Source organism: Heptranchias perlo, chromosome 5, assembly GCF_035084215.1.
Source record: "Heptranchias perlo isolate sHepPer1 chromosome 5, sHepPer1.hap1, whole genome shotgun sequence".
Lineage (NCBI taxonomy): Eukaryota > Metazoa > Chordata > Chondrichthyes > Hexanchiformes > Hexanchidae > Heptranchias > Heptranchias perlo.
Window position 1 is genome coordinate 131,264,852 of NC_090329.1, and position 17,813 is coordinate 131,282,664.

Genomic DNA, 17,813 nt, shown 5'->3' on the forward strand with positions numbered 1-17,813 from the left:
CAGCTCCAACAACACTCAAGAAGCTCGACACCATCCAGGACAAAGCAGCCCACTTGATTGGCACCCTAAACATTCACTCCCTTCACTACCGGTGAACTGTGGCTGCAGTGTGTACCATCCACAGGATGCACTGCAGCAACTTGCCAAAGCTTCTTCGACAGCACCTCCTAAACCCGCGACCTCTACCACCTAGAAGGACAAGAGCAGCAGGTACATGGGAACAACACCACCTGCACGTTCCCCTCCAAGTCACACACCATCCCGACTTGGAAATATATCGCCGTTCCTTCATCGTCGCTGGGTCAAAATCCTGGAACTCCCTTCCTAACAGCACTGTGGGAGAATCTTCACCACACGGACTGCAGCCGTTCAAGAAGGCGGCTCATCACCACCTTCTCAAGGGCAATTAGAGATGGGCAATAAATGCTGGCCTCACCAGCGACGCTCACATCCCATGAACGAATAAAAAAAAACTGAAATGAACCCCCTTACCCCAAACACAGTCAAATAGCTTGCTGATATATGCTGTCTCGGCCTGCCTGTAAAGAATGACCAGTAGAGTGTGGCATGGGGAGATGGCTGACATCCACGGAACCATATCCCAGTACAAGATAAGAACATAAGAAATAGGATCAGGAATAGGCCATACAGCTCCTCGAGTCTGCTCCACCATTCAATCAGATCATGGCTGATCTTCAATCTGAACTCCACTTTCCTGTCTGTCTGATCATTTTTTTTTTGAAAATTGCTTATGTACAGTAGTAGCTACCACTTAATGAGAATAGTTCTGGTAATATATGGACTGGCACCAGAAACATAACCATGAAAACGGTTGGATTGTTGTAAAAATCCATTTAGTTCCCTCGTGAACTTTAGGGAAGGGAACCTGTTACCCATACTAGGTCTGGCGTACATGTGACTCCAGTCCCACACTGCATGGTTGACTAGCTGCCCTCCGAACTGCCCACTCAGTTGTAAAAACGATTAGTATTTCTCCACAAGTAGGCCCGTTATCATTTCTCAGGGCAGCTATGGATGGCCAATAAATGCAACCTTGCCAGTGTTGCCCACATCGTGAGAACAAAGGGTAGGATTGTGAAATATTGGATGGGATAAATATAGTGGGAGAGGAAGTATTAAGGGGATTAGCATCTTTGAAAATGGATAAACCACCAGGGCCGGATGAAATGTATCCCAGGTTGTTAAAAGAAGCCAGGGACCATAATTTTCCAAACTTCACTGGATACAGGCGTAGTGCCAGAGGATTGGAGAACTGCTAATATTGTACCGTTGTTTAAAAAGGGAGCGAGGGATAGACCGAGTAATTAGGGGCCAGTCAGTCTAGCCTCGGTGGTGGACAAATTATTGGAATCGGTTCTGAGGGACAGGATAATCTGTCACTTAGAAAGGCACGGACTAATCAAGGACAGTCAGCACGGATTTGTTAAGGGGAGGTTGTATCTGACTAACTTGATTGAATTTTTTGAGGAGGTGACCAGGAGGATCGATGAGGGTAGCGCAATTGATGTAGTCTACATGGATTTTAGCAAGGCTTTTGACAAGGTCCCACATGGCAGATTGGTCAGAAAAGTTAAGGTCCATGGGATCCCAGGGAATGTGGCAAGCCGGATCCAAAATTGGCTCAGGGGCGGGAAGCAAAGGGTAATGGTCGACTGGTGCTTTTACGATTGGAAGGCTGTTTCTAGTGGGGTGCCGCAGGGCTTGGTACTAGGTCCTTTGCTTTTTGTGGTATACATTAACGATTTGGACTTAAACGTAGGGGGCATGATTAAGAAATCTGCAGATGAAGGTAGGCTGTGTGGTTGATAATGAGGAGGAAAGCTGTAGACTGCAGGAAGATATCAATTGACTGGTCAGATGGGCAGAAAAGTGGCAAATGGAGTTCAATCCGGAGAAGTGTGAGGTAATGCATTTGGGGAGAGAAAACAAGGCAAGGGAATGCACAATAAATGGGAGGATACTGAGAGGTGTAGAGAAAGTGAGGGACCTTGGAGTGCATGTCCACAGATCCCTGAAGGTAGCAGGACAGGTAGATAAGGTTATTAAGAAGGCATATGGAATTCTTTCCTTAGCTGAGGCATAGAATATAAAAGCAGGGAGGTTACGCTGGAACTGTATAAAACACTAGGCCACAGCTTGAGTACTGCGCACAGTTCTGGTTACCACATTGCAAGAAGGATGTAATTGCAATAGGGAGGGTACAGAGGAGATTTACGAGGATGTTGCCAGGACTGGAGAATTTTAGCTACGAGGAAAGATTGGATAGGCTGGGGTTGTTTTCCTTGGAACAGAGGAGGCTGTGAGGGGTGATTTGATTGAGGTGTACAAAATTATGAGGGGCCTAGATAGAGTGGATAGGAAGGACCTATTTCCCTTAGTAGAGGTCAATAACCAGGGGGCATAGATTTAAACTGATTGGTAGAAGGATTAGAACGGAAATGAGGAAAAACTTTTTCACCCAGAGGTTGGTGGGGGTCTGGAACTCACTGCCTGAGAGGGTAAGGAATCTTACAACACCAGGTTATAGTCCAACAGTTTTATAACCTGGTGTTGTAAGATTCCTTACATTTGTCCACCCCAGTCCATCACCGGCATCTCCACATCCTGAGAGGGTGGTGGAGGCAGAAACCCTCAACTCATTTTAAAAAATACCTGGATGTGCACCTGAAGAGCCGTGACCTGCAGGGCTACAGACCAAATGTGGGAAAGTGGGATTAGGCTGGGTGGCTCGTTTCTCAGCCGGCACGGACACGATGGGCTGAATGGCCTCCTTCTGTGCTGTAAATTTTCTACGATTCTAAATAATTAATAGGCAGCATTCTTTTGTTGGGCTAAAAAGTGTGTGTCAGGCTATTCAGATGTATCCATCTGAGTGATTGTGTACTCACACGTGCACTTTCCATCAAGGTCACTGAATAGCAGTCAAGAGCAGGATTAATGTCTAACTTGAATTCCTTTCATTACCCAGGATATTGAGATCAGCACAAATCAAGGAAAAAAACTCACTCTTCAGGTCTTTGGTGTAGCTTCACAATTTCTGCACCAACCTCCCACTTCAGGTTGGTTTTGCTGCACTTCAGGATTTGAGCAGATAATCTAGGCTGTGATAGTGCGATGCTGAGGGAGTGCAGCATTGCCAGAGGTACCATCTTTTGGATGAGATGTTAAACCGAGGCCCTGAGTGCCTGTTCAGATGGATGTGTAAGAGCCCCTGGCATTATTTGACCAGCAGGGAATTCTTTTGGTATCCTGGCCAATCTTTATCCCTCAACCTGCCTTGGTGAGACCACATCTGGAGTATTGTGTGCAGTTTTGGTCTCCTTATCTGAGGAAGGATGTCCTTGCCATGGAGGGAGTGCAACAAAGGTTTACCAGACTGATTCCTGGGATGGCAGGACTGACGTATGAGGAGAGATTGGGTCGACTAGGCCTATATTCACTAGAGTTTAGAAGAATGAGAGGTGATCTCATCGAAACATATAAAATTCTAACAGGACTAGACAGACTAGATGCAGGGAGGATGTTCCCGATGGCTGGAGAGTCCAGAACCAGGGGTCAAAGTCTCAGGATACGGGGTATGTCATTTAGAACCGAGATGAGGAGAAATTTCTTCTCTGAGGGTGGTGAACCTGTGGAATTCTCTACCACAGAAGGCAGTGGAGGCCAAGTCATTAGATGTATTCAAGAAGGAAATAGATATATTTCTTAATGCTAAAGGGATCAAGGGATATGGGGGAAAAGCGGGAACAGGGTACTGAGTTAGATGATCAGCCATGATCATTTTGAATGGCGGAGCAGGGCCGATTGGCATACTCTTGCTCCTATTTTCTATGTTCACCACCACCATCGAGAAAAAGAGATTAAATGGTCGTTGATCTCATTGCTGTGTGGGATCTTGATGTGCACAGAATAGCTCACCTACATAAAACAGTGACTGCACTGCGAAGTAATTGTATGTAAAATGCTTTGGGATGTTTCTGAGAGATGTGATGTGGCACTACAAGTTTTCTCATTGAGGCATCAGGGGAGTTCCTGTATATAAGCAAACTTTCACCAAATCCCAAATTGTTGCACCTAGCCTGGTTAAAGGCAACTGTGTCGCTGGCCCTGAGCTGTGGAATACTATTCTTTTCAGCTACACCATGGAACCATGATTATTTGCTTGTATGTCTATCTACAGCTCTTCATTATCTGCAAGGGTTTTCATTAGGCTTGTGGCTAACTTTTGCATTAACCAGCTGAAAAGTAATTTGAGTGTTTTTAATTCATTTTCAAAAGGCTCTGGAGTTCTTGATCCACAGGATAAATAACTATTTCTTCACATCTCGTACATGATAGATTTTACTATCAGTTCAAGTCAGATTGACCAGCAGGATTTGGGTTGCCATAATTTTTTTCCCCAAAATATTTTCTTTCTAAAATGGAAAATTGTGGGCTTTCTCTGCACGTGTTGGGAACCTAAACAGACCAATCAGAAGCTTAAAATCTCAGACTACAAGGGCTTTTTTCCACGTGTTGGGAGCCCCTCCATTAATCCAGATAATTGAGGTTCCACTGTACTCTGACCTGCAGAGGAGAAAATTCTCATCCTTCTGTTCAAATTCCTCCACGGCCTCACCCCTCCCTATCTGTAACCTCCTCCAGCCCTACAACCCTTCGAGATCTCTGCGTTCCTCCAATTCTGGCCTCTTGTGCATCCCCGATTTCCTTCGCCCCACCATTGGCGGCCTTGCCCTAAGTTCTCGAATTCCCTCCCTAAACCTTTCCACTTTGCCACCACTCTCCTCCTTCAAGACCTTTCTTAACTGTCCTAATGTCTCTTCATGTGGCTCAGTGTCAAATTTTGTGTGATAACTCTCCTGTGAAGCACCCTGGGATGTTTTACTACGATAAAGGTGCTATATAAATGCAACAGGGTGAGAGTCTGTATCTGTGAAACAATATCTTGTCTTTCTTAGAGGAGACGCTGCTGCAGTGCACGGACCTGGCTTCCTGTATTCGGCTGCTGAAACCAGAACACTTAAACACGGGGCTGGAACTGATCCGCAGGATACAAGAAAGGCTGCTCGCCATACTCCAGCACTCAACACAGGTAACACGTACTGGAATAAAGTAGCAAAGCAAAGTCAGTCTGCAGCAGCAATTGAAATATTTAGACGTGTGTTCTAAATGTGAAGATTTTTATTTGGGAAAAGTATTTTTTCCCTGCTTGCCACACAGAAAAGGTAGGCAGGTGACTTGCTCCCAGCGTGTACCAATGCCGCTTTGTAACCTGCTGATATTCAATATGGAAGAGTTAACTCTCCCTTGGATTTAACCGCCGTTCCCTTGAGTGCCTGACCTCTTCTGAGATCCTTCAAATGATGGTGTGGTTGAGTTCTGGACTTCACATGTGGAGGGTCATGACATTTGTGTCCCAGTGCTATTACTTGCTAAAGTCCCATAAGCCACTGCTGTCGGAGCTGAGATCTGTTTGCACCAAAGACACTGCTTTTGAAATCTGAACAGATGCTGTCAGTCAATCGTACAGGGAGGATCATGACCCCAGGAAATGCAGGGGAATAAATTGCGCCCAGGGTTCTTCCCCCCCGCCCCCCCACCAACAGCCCCGTCCTGATCACTATCCAGCAATTTGCTGGAAAGTTTGGGTGAAACAAGGTTGTGATGTCTCCCATGGGTGAATATTCTGCCAACATTGACTGCCTAGGCTCACTCACACAGAATGACCACTTGAGGGTTATACTCGAGGATTAATGTGTCTACCCTGGAATGAATCAGCATGTTCAGAATAGGAGGGCTGAAGTGTAGTTTTATATGGGAAAATTCAATTGATAGAAAGATGGATGGGGGAAATAAATAAAATTGCTCATTTTCTACCCATTTTTCACAAAAGGATTACATCTTAATAGGGTTGGAAATTAAAGGGAGCCTAAGATCCAGGCTGAGAAACAGACACCTCTTTTGTTTACAGATGACATGATCTACTCCAGTGACAATATGACTTGAAGCAGTGGACAGCATTTCCAACTCATGCCATTACAATGAAACTTTATGCAGTTACATTAGGGAGAGTTCAATATAAGTTGTGACGATGGCATGTTGGACTGAAAATCTAAAGATCCTTGTTTGCAATGCAGTGTTGTCAGGGTTTGTTTGTACTGCAAAGTATTTGAAAGAAATTTACATAAAATAATTTATTTGAAATCTGCTATTTCAGGATTTCAGAGTGGGGTTTCAGCCAAAGCAGGGAGTCGATCAGAATGAAGTTCAAACCACAGACCTTTCAAACACAGTGCCATCTGATTCCACCAAAGAGTAAGTCCAAGAGCTTCCTGGGGTAATGCACAAAGTGAGAAATAGACAATGGTGTTATGGGGTAAACAATGAGAAATAGAACATGGTGTTATGGGAGAAACACTGAGTGAGAAATAGACTGTGGTGTTGTGGTGTAAACACTGAGAAATAGACAATGGTGTTATGGGGCAAAGCACTGAGTGAGAAATGGACAATGGTGTTGTGGTGTAAACACTGAGAAATAGACAATGGTGTTGTGTAAACACTGAGAAATAGACAATGGTGTTATGGGGTAAACACTGAGAAATAGACAGTGGTGTTATGGGGTAAATACAGAAATAGACAATAGTGTTATGGGGTAAATGCTGAGTGAGAAATAGACAATGGTGTTATGGGGTAAACACTGAGAAATAGACAATGGTGTTATGGGGTAAATGCTGAGTGAGAAATAGACAATGGTGTTATGGGGTAAACGCTGAGAAATAGACAATGGTGTTATGGGGCAAACACTGAGTGAGAAATAGGTCATGGTGATATCAGGAAAATACTGAGAAATGGACTATGTGTTAAGGGGAAAAAGCAGGAACTAAGTGTCACAAAACATATTTGAAAGTTCTTTCTTGATCTGAATGCACGTAGCATTCGTAACAAAATGGACGAGTTAACGGCACAAATAACGACGTATGGGTATGATCTTGTGGCCATTACAGAAACATGGCTGCAGGGTGACGACTGGGAATTAAATATGCCAGGTTATTTAACAATCAGGAAGGACAGGCAGGAAGGAAGGGGAGGTGGGGTGGCTATGTTAATAAAGGAAGGAATCACTGTAATACAGAGAAATGATATTGGGACAAAGGATCAGGATAATGAAACAGTTTGGGTAGAGATAAGGAATAATAAGGGGAAAAAAACACCAGTGGGCGTAGTATATAGGCCTCCTAATAGTTGCAACTCTGCTGGAAGAAGTATTAATCAGGAAATAGTCGGGGCATGTAATAAGGGAACAGCTATAATTATGGGGGATTTTAACTATCTTATTAACTGGACAAATCAAATTGGGCAGGGCAGCCTTGAAGAGTTTATTGAGTGTATTAGGGATGGATTTCTTGAGCAGTACTTTTTTTTTATTCGTTCACAGGATGTGGGCATCGCTGGCGAGGCCAGCATTTATTGCCCATCCCTAATTGCCCTCGAGAAGGTGGTGGTGAGCCACCTCCTTGAACCGCTGCAGTCCGTGTGGTGACGGTTCTCCCACAGTGCTGTTAGGAAGAGAGTTCCAGGATTTTGACCCAGCGACAATGAAGGAACGGCGATATATTTCCAAGTTGGGATGGTGTGTGACTTGGAGGGGAACGTGCAGGTGGTGTTGTTCCCATGTGCCTGCTGCTCTTGTCCTTCTAGGTGGTAGAGGTCGTGGGTTTGGGAGGTGCTGTCGAAGAAGCCTTGGCGAGTTGCTGCAGTGCATCCTGTGGATGGTACACACTGCAGCCACAGTGCACCGGTGGTGAAGGGAGTGAATGTTTAGGGTGGTGGATGGGGTGCCAATCAAGCGGGCTGCTTTATCTTGGATGGTGTCGAGCTTCTTGAGTGTTGTTGGAGCTGCACTCATCCAGGCAAGTGGAGAGTATTCCATCACACTCCTGACTTGTGCCTTGTAGATGGTGGAAAGGCTTTGGGGAGTCAGGTGGTGAGTCACTCACCGCAGAATACCCAGCCTCTGACCTGCTCTCGTAGCCACAGTATTTATATGGCTGGTCCAGTTAAGTTTCTGGTCAATGGTGACCCCCAGGATGTTGATGGTGGAGGATTCGGTGATGGTAATGCCGTTGAATGTCAGGGGGAGGTGGTTAGACTCTCTCTTGTTGGAGATGGTCATTGCCTGGCACTTGTCTGGCGCGAATGTTACTTGCCACTTATGAGCCCAAGCCTGGATGTTGTCCAGGTCTTGCTGCATGCGAACTCGGACTGCTTCATTATTTGAGGGGTTGCGAATGGAACTGAACACTGTGCAGTCATCAGCGAACATCCCCATTTCTGACCTTATGATGGAGGGAAGGTCATTGATGAAGCAGCTGAAGATGGTTGGGCCAAGGACACTGCCCTGAGGAACTCCTGCAGCAATGTCCTGGGGCTGAGATGATTGGCCTCCAACAACCACTACCATCTTCCTTTGTGCTAGGTATGACTCCAGCCACTGGAGAGTTTTCCCCCTGATTCCCATTGACTTCAATTTTACTAGGGCTCCTTGGTGCCACACTCGGTCAAATGCTGCCTTGATGTCAAGGGCAGTCACTCTCACCTCACCTCTGGAATTCAGCTCTTTTGTCCATGTTTGGACCAACGCTGTAATGAGGTCTGGAGCCGAGTGTTCCTGGCGGAACCCAAACTGAGCATCGGTGAGCAGGTTCCGCTTGATAGCACTGTCGATGACACCTTCCATCACTTTGCTGCTGATTGAGAGTAGACTGATGGGGCGGTAATTGGCCGGATTGGATTTGTCCTGCTTTTTGTGGACAGGACACACCTGGGCAATTTTCCACATTGTCAGGTAGATGCCAGTGTTGTAGCTGTACTGGAACAGCTTGGCGAGGGGCGCATCTAGTTCTGGAGCACAAGTCTTCAGCACTACAGCTGGGATGTTGTCGGGGCCCATCGCCTTTGCTGTATCCAGTGCACTCAGCCGTTTCTTGATATCACGTGGAGTGAATCGAATTGCCCGAAGACTGGCTTCCGTGATGGTGGGGATATTGGGAGGAGGCTGAGATGGATCATCCACTCGGCACTTCTGGCTGAAGATGGTTGCAAACGCTTCAGCCTTGTCTTTTGCACTCACGTGCTGGACTCCGCCATCATTGAGGATGGGGATGTTTGCAGAGCCTCCTCCTCCCGTTAGTTGTTCAATTGTCCACCACCATTCACGACTGGATGTGGTAGGACTGCAGAGCTTTGATCTGATCTGTTGGTTGTGGAATCGCTTAGCTCTGTCGAAAGCATGTTGCTTCCGCTGTTTAGCATGCATGTAGTCCTGAGTTGTAGCTTCACCAGGTTGGCACCTCATTTTTAGGTACGCCTGGTGCTGCTCCTGGCATGCTCTTCTACACTCCTCATTGAACCAGGGTTGATCCCCTGGCTTGTTGGTAATGGTAGAGTGAGGAATATGCCGGGCCATGAGGTTACAGATTGTGGTGGAATACAATTCTGCTGCTGCCCCACAGCACCTCATGGATGCCCAGTTTTGAGCTGCTAGATCTGTTCTGAATCTATCCCATTTAGCACGGTGGTAGTGCCACACAACACGTTGGATTGTGTCCTCAGTGCGAAGATGGGACTTCATCTCCACGAGGACTGTGCAGTGGTCACTCCTACCAATACTGTCATGGACAGATGCATCTGCGACAGGTAGATTGGTGAGGACGAGGTCAAGTAAGTTTTTCCCTCGTGTTGGTTCGCTCACCACCTGCCGCAGGCCCAGTCTGGCAGCTATGTCCTTCAGGACTCGGCCAGCTTGGTCAGGAGTGGTGCTACCGAGCCACTCTTGGTGATGGACATTGAAGTCCCCCACCCAGAGTACATTTTGTGCCCTTGCTACCCTCAGTGCTTCCTCCAAGTGGTGTTCAACATGGAGGAGGACTGATTCATCAGCTGAGGGAGGACGGTAGGTTGTAATCAGCAGGAGGTTTCCTTGCCCATGTTTGACCTGATGCCATGAGATTTCATGGGGTCCAGAGTCAATGTTGAGGACTCCCAGGGCTACTCCCTCCTGACTGTCTATCACTGTACCGCCACCTCTCGTGGGTCTGTCCTGCCGGTGGGACAGGACATACCCAGGGATGGTGATGGAAGAGTCTGGGACGTTGGCTAAAAGGTATGATTCTGTGAGTATGGCTATGTCAGGCTGTTGCTTGACTAGTCTGTGGGACAACTCTCCCAATTTTGGCACAAGTCCCCAGATGTTAGTAAGGAGGACCTTGTAGGGTCGATTGGGCTTGGTGTTTTGCCGTTGTCGTGTCCGGTGGCTAGTGGTCCGTCCGGTTTTATTCTTATTATGACTTTTCGTAGCGAGATTTTACAACTGAGTGGCTTGCTTGGCCATTTCAGAGGGCAATTAAGAATCAACCACATTGCTGTGGGTCTGGAGTCACATATAGGCCAGACCGGGTAAGGGCGGCAGGTTTCCTTCCCTGAAGGACATTAGTGAACCAGATGGGTTTTTACGACAATCCGGTAGTTTCATGGCCATCATTACTGATACTAGTATTTTAATTTAATTGATTGAATTTAAATTCGCCAGCTGCCGTGGCAGGATTTGAACTCATGACTCTGGATTTTGGTCCAGGCCTCTTGATTACTAGTCCAGTAACATAACCACTATGCTACCGTACCCGCTGTGTATGTAACTGATCCTACAAGGGGGCAAGCAACCTTGGACCTGGTCCTGTGTAATGAGCCAGGATTAACGAATAATGTGCTAGTTAAGGATCCCCTTGGAATGAGTGACCATAACATGGTCACATTCCATATCCAATTAGAGGGTGAGAAGGTTGGTTCTCAACTTAGGGTACTGAGCTTGAATAAAGGAGAATATGATGGTATGAGGGCGGAATTGATTAAAGTGGACTGGGAAAATAGATTGAAGGGTAAGACGGTACATGAGCAGTGGTGTTCATTTAAGGAGTTATTTTACAACTTTCAAAACAAATATATTCCACTGAGGAAAAAAGGGTGTAAAAGAAATGACAGCCATCCGTGGCTGAGTAAAGAAATTAAGGATAGTATCCGACTAAAAACAAGGACATATTAGGTAGCCAAACTTAGTGGGAGGATAGAAGATTGGGAAGTCTTCAAAAGACAGCAAAAAGTAACGAAAGAATTGATTAAGAAAGGGAAGATAGATTATGAAAATAAATTAGCAAAAAATATAAAAACAGATAGCAAGAGTTTCTATAGTTATATAAAAAGAAAAAGGGTGGCTAAGGCAAACGTAGGTCCCTTAGAGGATGAGACCGGGAAATTAATGGTGGGAAACATGGAGATGGCAAAAATGCTGAACAAATATTTTGTTTCAGTCTTTACGGTAGGGGACACTAAGAATATCCCAACACTGGACAAACAGGGGGCTCTCGGGGGCGAGGAGCTAAATACGATTAAAATCACTAAGGAATTGGTACTCAGTAAATTAATGGGACTCAAGGCGGATAAATCCCCTGGACCTGCTGGCTTACATCCTAGGGTCTTGAGGGAAGTGGCAGTGGGGAATGTGGATGCTTTGGTAATAATTTTCCAAAATTCTCTGGACTCGGCAAAGGTCCCGGCAGATTGGAAAACTGCTAATGTAACACCCTTATTTAAAAAGGGTAGTCGGCAGAAGGCTGGAAATTATAGACCAGTTAGCCTAACATTTGTGGTGGGTAAAATTTTGGAGTCTATTATTAAGGAGACAGTAGCGGAACATTTGGATAAACATAATTTAATAGGACAAAGTCAGCATGGTTTTATGAAGGGGAAGTCATATCTGACAAATTTGCTTGAGTTCTTTGAGGACATAACGTTACAGGGTGGATAAAGGGGAACCAGTGGACGTAGTGTATTTAGACTTCCAGAAGGCATTCGACAAGGTGCCACGTAAAAGATTATTGCTCAAGATAAAGAATCACTGGATTGGGGGTAATATTCTGGCATGGGTGGAGGATTGGTTATCTAACAGGAAGCAGAGAGTTGGGATAAATGGTTCATTCTCGGACTGGCAACCAGTAGCCAGTGGTGTTCCGCAGGGGTCGGTGCTGGGTCCCCAACTCTTTACGATCTATATTAACGATTTGGAGGAGGGGACCGAGTGTAACATATCAAAGTTTGCAGATGATACAAAGATGGGAGGGAAAGTAGAGAATGAGGAGGACATAAAAAACCTGCAGGGGGATATAGACAGGCTGGGTGAGTGGGTGGAGATTTGGCAGATGCAATACAATATTGGAAAATGTGAGGTTATGCACTTTGGCAGGAAAAATCAGAGAGCAAGTTATTATCTTGATGGCAAGAGACTGGAAAGTACTGCAGTACAAAGGGATCTGGGGGTCCTCGTGCAAGAAAATCAAAAAGTTGGTATGCAGGTGCAGCAGGTGATCAAGAAGGCCAACGGAATGTTGGCGTTTATTGCTAGGGGGATAGAATATAAAAACAGGGAGGTATTGCTGCAGTTATATAAGGTATTGATGAGACCGCACCTGGAATACTGCATACAGTTTTGGTCTCCATACTTAAGAAAAGACATACTTGCTCTCGAGGCAGTACAAAGAAGGTTCACTCGGCTAATCCCGGGGATGAGGGGGCGGACATATGAGGAGAGGTTGAGTAGATTGGGACTCTACTCGTTGGAGTTCAGAAGAATGAGAGGCGATCTTATTGAAACATATAAGATTGTGAAGGGGCTTGATCGGGTGGATGCAGTGAGGATGTTCCCAAGGATGGGTGAAACTAGAACTAGGGGGCATAATCTTAGAATAAGGGGCTGCTCTTTCAAAACTGAGATGAGGGGAAACTTCTTCACTCAGAGGGTGGTAGGTCTGTGGAATTTTCTGCCCCAGGAAGCTGTGGAAGCTACATCATTAAATAAATTTAAAACAGAAATAGACAGTTTCCTAGAAGTAAAGGGAATTAGGGGTTACGGGGAGCGGGCAGGAAATTGGACATGAATTTAGATTTGAGGTTAGGATCAGATCAGCCATGATCTTATTAAATGGCGGGGCAGGCTCGAGGGGCCGATTGGCCTACTCCTGCTCCTATTTCTTATGTTCTTATGTTATCAGGAAAACAGTGAGAAATGGACCTTGGTGTTATGGGGCAGAGTGAGAAATAGATCATGGTCAATTTCTCAGTGTTTACCCCACAACACCATGAGGTTATGGGGTAACCACTGAGTGACAAATAGAGCATGGTGTTAACACGAAGAAATAGACTGTGGAGTTATCAAAAAAAGAGTGAGAAATGGACCATGGTGTTACGGGACGAACACAGTGACAAATAGACCATGATAAATAGACAATGGTGTAATGGGGTAAACAATGAGTAAGAAATAGACCTTGTGTTATGGGGTAAACATTGAAAAATTGACAGTGGTGTTATGGGGTAAACACTGAGAAATAGACCTTGTGTTATGGGGTAAACATTGAGAAATTGACAGTGGTGTTATGGGGTAAACACTGAGAAATAGACCTTGTGTTATGGGGTAAACATTGAGAAATTGACAGTGATGTTATGGGGTAAACACTGAGTGAGGAATAGGTCATGGTGTTCTGGGCAGTGCAGTCTCTTCCGCTAAGCAGATTTCTCATGAGCCTTCCCTGCTCCCCAGAACATACAATTCACAAACCATCACAACCCCACACCTCGGGCCAATAAAGTCAAATCTTTGAAACTTGCACAAAGCTGTACTTTGACACTGTAAATACAAAATACTGCAATTACCAGAAGGCATGTATGGCTGCATTGAGGTTAGTTTGGCTGTGTTGACTGGGAGAGCCCGGCAGCATCGAGACAATTTACAACTACTCAGACGTATCTGAGTGAGTGGCTGGTTAAACGAGGTTCCCATTGCATCAGAGTTGAATTGTGATTAGCTGAGGGTATCACAGTAAATAAAGTACTGCTTGAAAGAGTAGTTAGGTGGTTATGTGAAAAGTTTTGTGTTTTAATCAATATATAAAGTTATTCAAGATGGGAGAAAGGTTAAGAAATCTCAGTATAATTGACTTACCTTTGTGACTTTAGTTGTTCTTCCTCTCAGTTTGTGATGAGTCATTTGCAACATGACCAGGAAAATACACATTTCTCAGTAATTAGTCTCCTCCACATAGTATTCTAGTCTAGTCTACTCAAACCCATAGATAAAGATAGGTTCTAATATACTGTGATCATGTGTTGGAAGATGCAGGGACATTGACCCTTGTGACGCTTCGTGTAAAAAAAAAAAATTGAATTAATTTTAAACTTTAAAGTCAGACAAAAAGGAACACAAAAGCAAACCTACATACACTTAATGAGATAAAAGCCAACAAAACTACCATAAGCCATCTTTGCTTCATCCTCTCCCATGCCACAGCGCTATTATATTTGCTAAGTAGTTGCTTTTGGGCTTTCTACACTTGGGGAGGATTAGAGGCATTTTCTTTTGCTTTTACAAGGGAGCTGTGAAAGGTTTATAACTGAATAAGCAGGGATTACTAAAATTAATTTTATACTGATTTCCACTGTTAAATTAGCAGATTTTCTTCTGGTGGTGAATCAGTTTTTTTTTAAAAAGCAGCATGCTCGCTGCATATTGTAAATGCTGAGCTGAGGTCATGACTGTGATCTCCCTGCACCTCTGGTCCCACTATTCGACAGGAAAAGAAGCAAAGGCTGTGCAACTTTGGTGTATTTTTAAGGGGAGCTGGTTCATCTTTAGATACTGCTGCGAGGACTGTATTCTTTATACTGCAGCGAATGTCAGTCTTTCATTCCCAGTTATGTATGGAGCAAGGACACTGATAAAGTTACAACACTGATAGTCCCCCTGAAGACTGGTCAGCAATCCAAAAGTTTACTCAAGTCACATTGTTTACTAAAAGCAAGAACATAAGAAACAGGAGCAGGAGTAGACCATATGGTCCCTCGAGCCTGCTCCGCCATTCAATAAGATCATGGCTGATCTCCTACTTCAACTCCACTTTCCCGCCCTATCCCCATATCCCTTGATTCCCCAAGATCACAACGTCAGGTTCCACATATAAGCTGATGACTCCCAGTTCTACCCCGCCACCACCTCTTGACCCTTCCACTGTCTGATTTGTCACGTTGCTCGTCCGAAAAAAAGCAGAAATTTCCTCCAACTAAACGTTGGGAAGACCAAAACTATTGTCTTCGGTCCCCGCCACAAACTCCGTTCTCTAGCCACTGACTCCATCCCTCTCCTTGGCCACTGTCTGAGGCTGTAACAGCCCGCTCGCAACCTTTGCATCCTATTTGACTCAGATGAGCTTCCGACCCCTGATCCGCTCCATCACCAAGACTGCCGACTTCCACCTTGGTAACATCGCCCGTCTCTGCCCCTACCTCAGCTCATCTGCTGCTGAAACTCATCCATAGTTCTGTTAACTCCAGACTCAACTACTTCAATGCTCTCCTGGCTGGCCTCCCATCTTCCACCCTCTGTAAACTTTGAGCTCATCCAAAACTCGTATCCTAACTTCCAACAAATCCCATTCACCCATCACCCCTTTGCTCGCTGACCTACTTTGGCTCCCGGTCTGGCAATGCCTAGATGTTAAAATTCTCATCCTTGTTTTCTAATCCCTCCATGGTCTCACCCCTTCCTATCTCTGTAACCTTCTCCAGCCCTACAACCCTCCTGAGATCTCTGCGTTTCTCCAATCCCCGATTTTAATTGCTCCACCATTGGCGCTGTGCCTTCAGCTGTCTAGGCCCTAAGCTCTGGAATTCCCTCCCTAAACCCCTCCACCTCTCTAGCCCCCTCCTTTCCTTTAAGACTCTCCTTAAAACCTACCTCTTCGACCAAGCTTTTGGTCTCCTGTCCTAATATTTCCTTGGGTGGCTCGATGTCATATTTAGTCTGATTACGGTCCTGTGAAGCGTCTTGGGCCGTTTTGCTACATTAAAAGCGCAAGTAGTTGTTGTATTAGAAGAGAAGCAGGGAGTTCTAATTTTTAAAAATATCTAGAGGTTAAGTGAGTTTCTGATGGTGAGCCCCATGGAAGTAGTGTTCATGAACTGTGTAAATAATTGTGTGTGGTTATTTAACTATCTTTTTCAGCCCTTTATTAGTTTTGAATTCTGGCAATATTCAAAATAAAAACTGATTTTCTTTTACTGATATACACAGGGTTTTTCCTACTTTACATTAAAATTAAAACGTGAAGAAATTGTGCAGGGGCGGGGAAAGACCTGGGTTTTTAATGGGCAATAAAAGCAGACTTTAATGATCCCTCTTCAAAAGTTAAATTGGCATCAAGATAAAGGTTTGATCTGACTGGAAATGACAGACTTGTTACTGCTAACCATATTATTTGTATTGTGTTGATGTGGAGATGCCGGTGATGGACTGGGGTTGACAATTGTAAACAATTTTACAACACCAACTTATAGTCCAACAATTTTATTTTAAAATCCACAAGCTTTCGGAGGCTTCCTCCTTCCTCAGGTGAATGTGGAAATGAAATCCTTGAACCTATCGCATTTATAAATCACAGAACAATGCCTGGTAATTACAGATAGTCTTTTCAACTGCCTGTTGCCAAGGCAACCAAAGTGTTCAGACAGATGGGTGTTACCTACAGGGCCACCGGATATACAAACGGCCAGAACTAAAAAAACAGATGATGTGGAGATGCCAATTAAAAAAAGAGCGAGAGAGGCAGAAACATCCGGAAGGAAAAGACAGCAATTGACCCGTTATATTAAAAACAGATAACATTTGTTCGCTGGTGGGGTAACGTGTAGCGTGACATGAACCCAAGATCCCGGTTGAGGCCGTCCTCATGGGTGCGGAACTTGGCTATCAATTTCTGCTCGATGATTTTGCGTTGTCGAGTGTCTCGAAGGCCACCTTGGAATACGCTTACCCGAAGGTCGGTGGCTGAATGTCCTTGACTGCTGAAGTGTTCCCCGACTGGGAGGGAACCCTCCTGTCTGGCGATTGTTGCGCGGTGTCTGTTCATCCGTTGTCGCAGCGTCTGCATGGTCTCGCCAATGTACCATGCTCTGGGGTATCCTTTTCTGCAACATATGAGGTAGACAACGTTGGCCGAGTCACAGGAGTATGAACCGTGCACCTGGTGGGTGGTGTCCTCTCGTGTGATGGTGGTATCTGTGTCGATGATCTGGCATGTCTTGCAGAGGTTACCGTGGCAGGGTTGTGTGGTGTTGTGGACGCTGTTCTCCTGAAAGCTGGGTAATTTACTGCGAACGATGGTCTGTTTGAGGTTGGGTGGCTGTTTAAAGGCGAGTAGTGGAGTTGTGGGGATGGCCATAGCGAGGTGTTCGTCGTCATTGATGACTTGTTGAAGGCTGTGGAGAACATGGCGTAGTTTCTCCGCTCCGGGGAAGTACTGGACGACGAAGGGTACTCTGTTGGTTGCGTTCCGTGTTAGTCTTCTGAGGAGGTCTATGCGATTTTTTGCTGTGGCCCGTCGGAACTGACGATCGATGAGTCGACCGTCATATCCCGTTCTTGCGAGGGCGTCTTTCAGCGTCTGTAGGTGTCCATCGCGATGCTCCACTTTTCCAGCTTCCACCTTAACCACGTCAAAGAGGCCATCCCCTATGGACAGGCCCTGCGAATACACAGGGTCTGCTCAGACGAGGAGGAACGCGATGGACACCTACAGACGCTGAAAGACGCCCTAGTAAGAACGGGATATGACGCTCGACTCATCGATCGACAGTTCCGACGGGCCACAGCGAAAAATCGCATAGACCTCCTCAGAAGACTTACATGGGACGCA

The 17,813-nt window shown here is 45.4% G+C and overlaps 1 protein-coding gene across 3 annotated transcripts in view; it reads left to right on the forward strand.

Moving 5' to 3' along the window:
- The window catches only part of LOC137322123 (cullin-9), a 344,721-nt gene that overhangs the window by 298,518 nt on the left and 28,390 nt on the right, over positions 1-17,813 (forward strand). For all 3 annotated transcript variants that reach the window (XR_010962966.1, XM_067985222.1, XM_067985223.1), the window contains exons 38-39: positions 4,980-5,113; positions 6,239-6,336. Coding sequence is in view for 2 of the 3 variants with exons in the window: in XM_067985222.1 (XP_067841323.1) it covers positions 4,980-5,113; positions 6,239-6,336 (232 nt within the window). In the remaining variant the exon portion in view is untranslated. The remainder of the gene's footprint in view (positions 1-4,979; positions 5,114-6,238; positions 6,337-17,813) is intronic.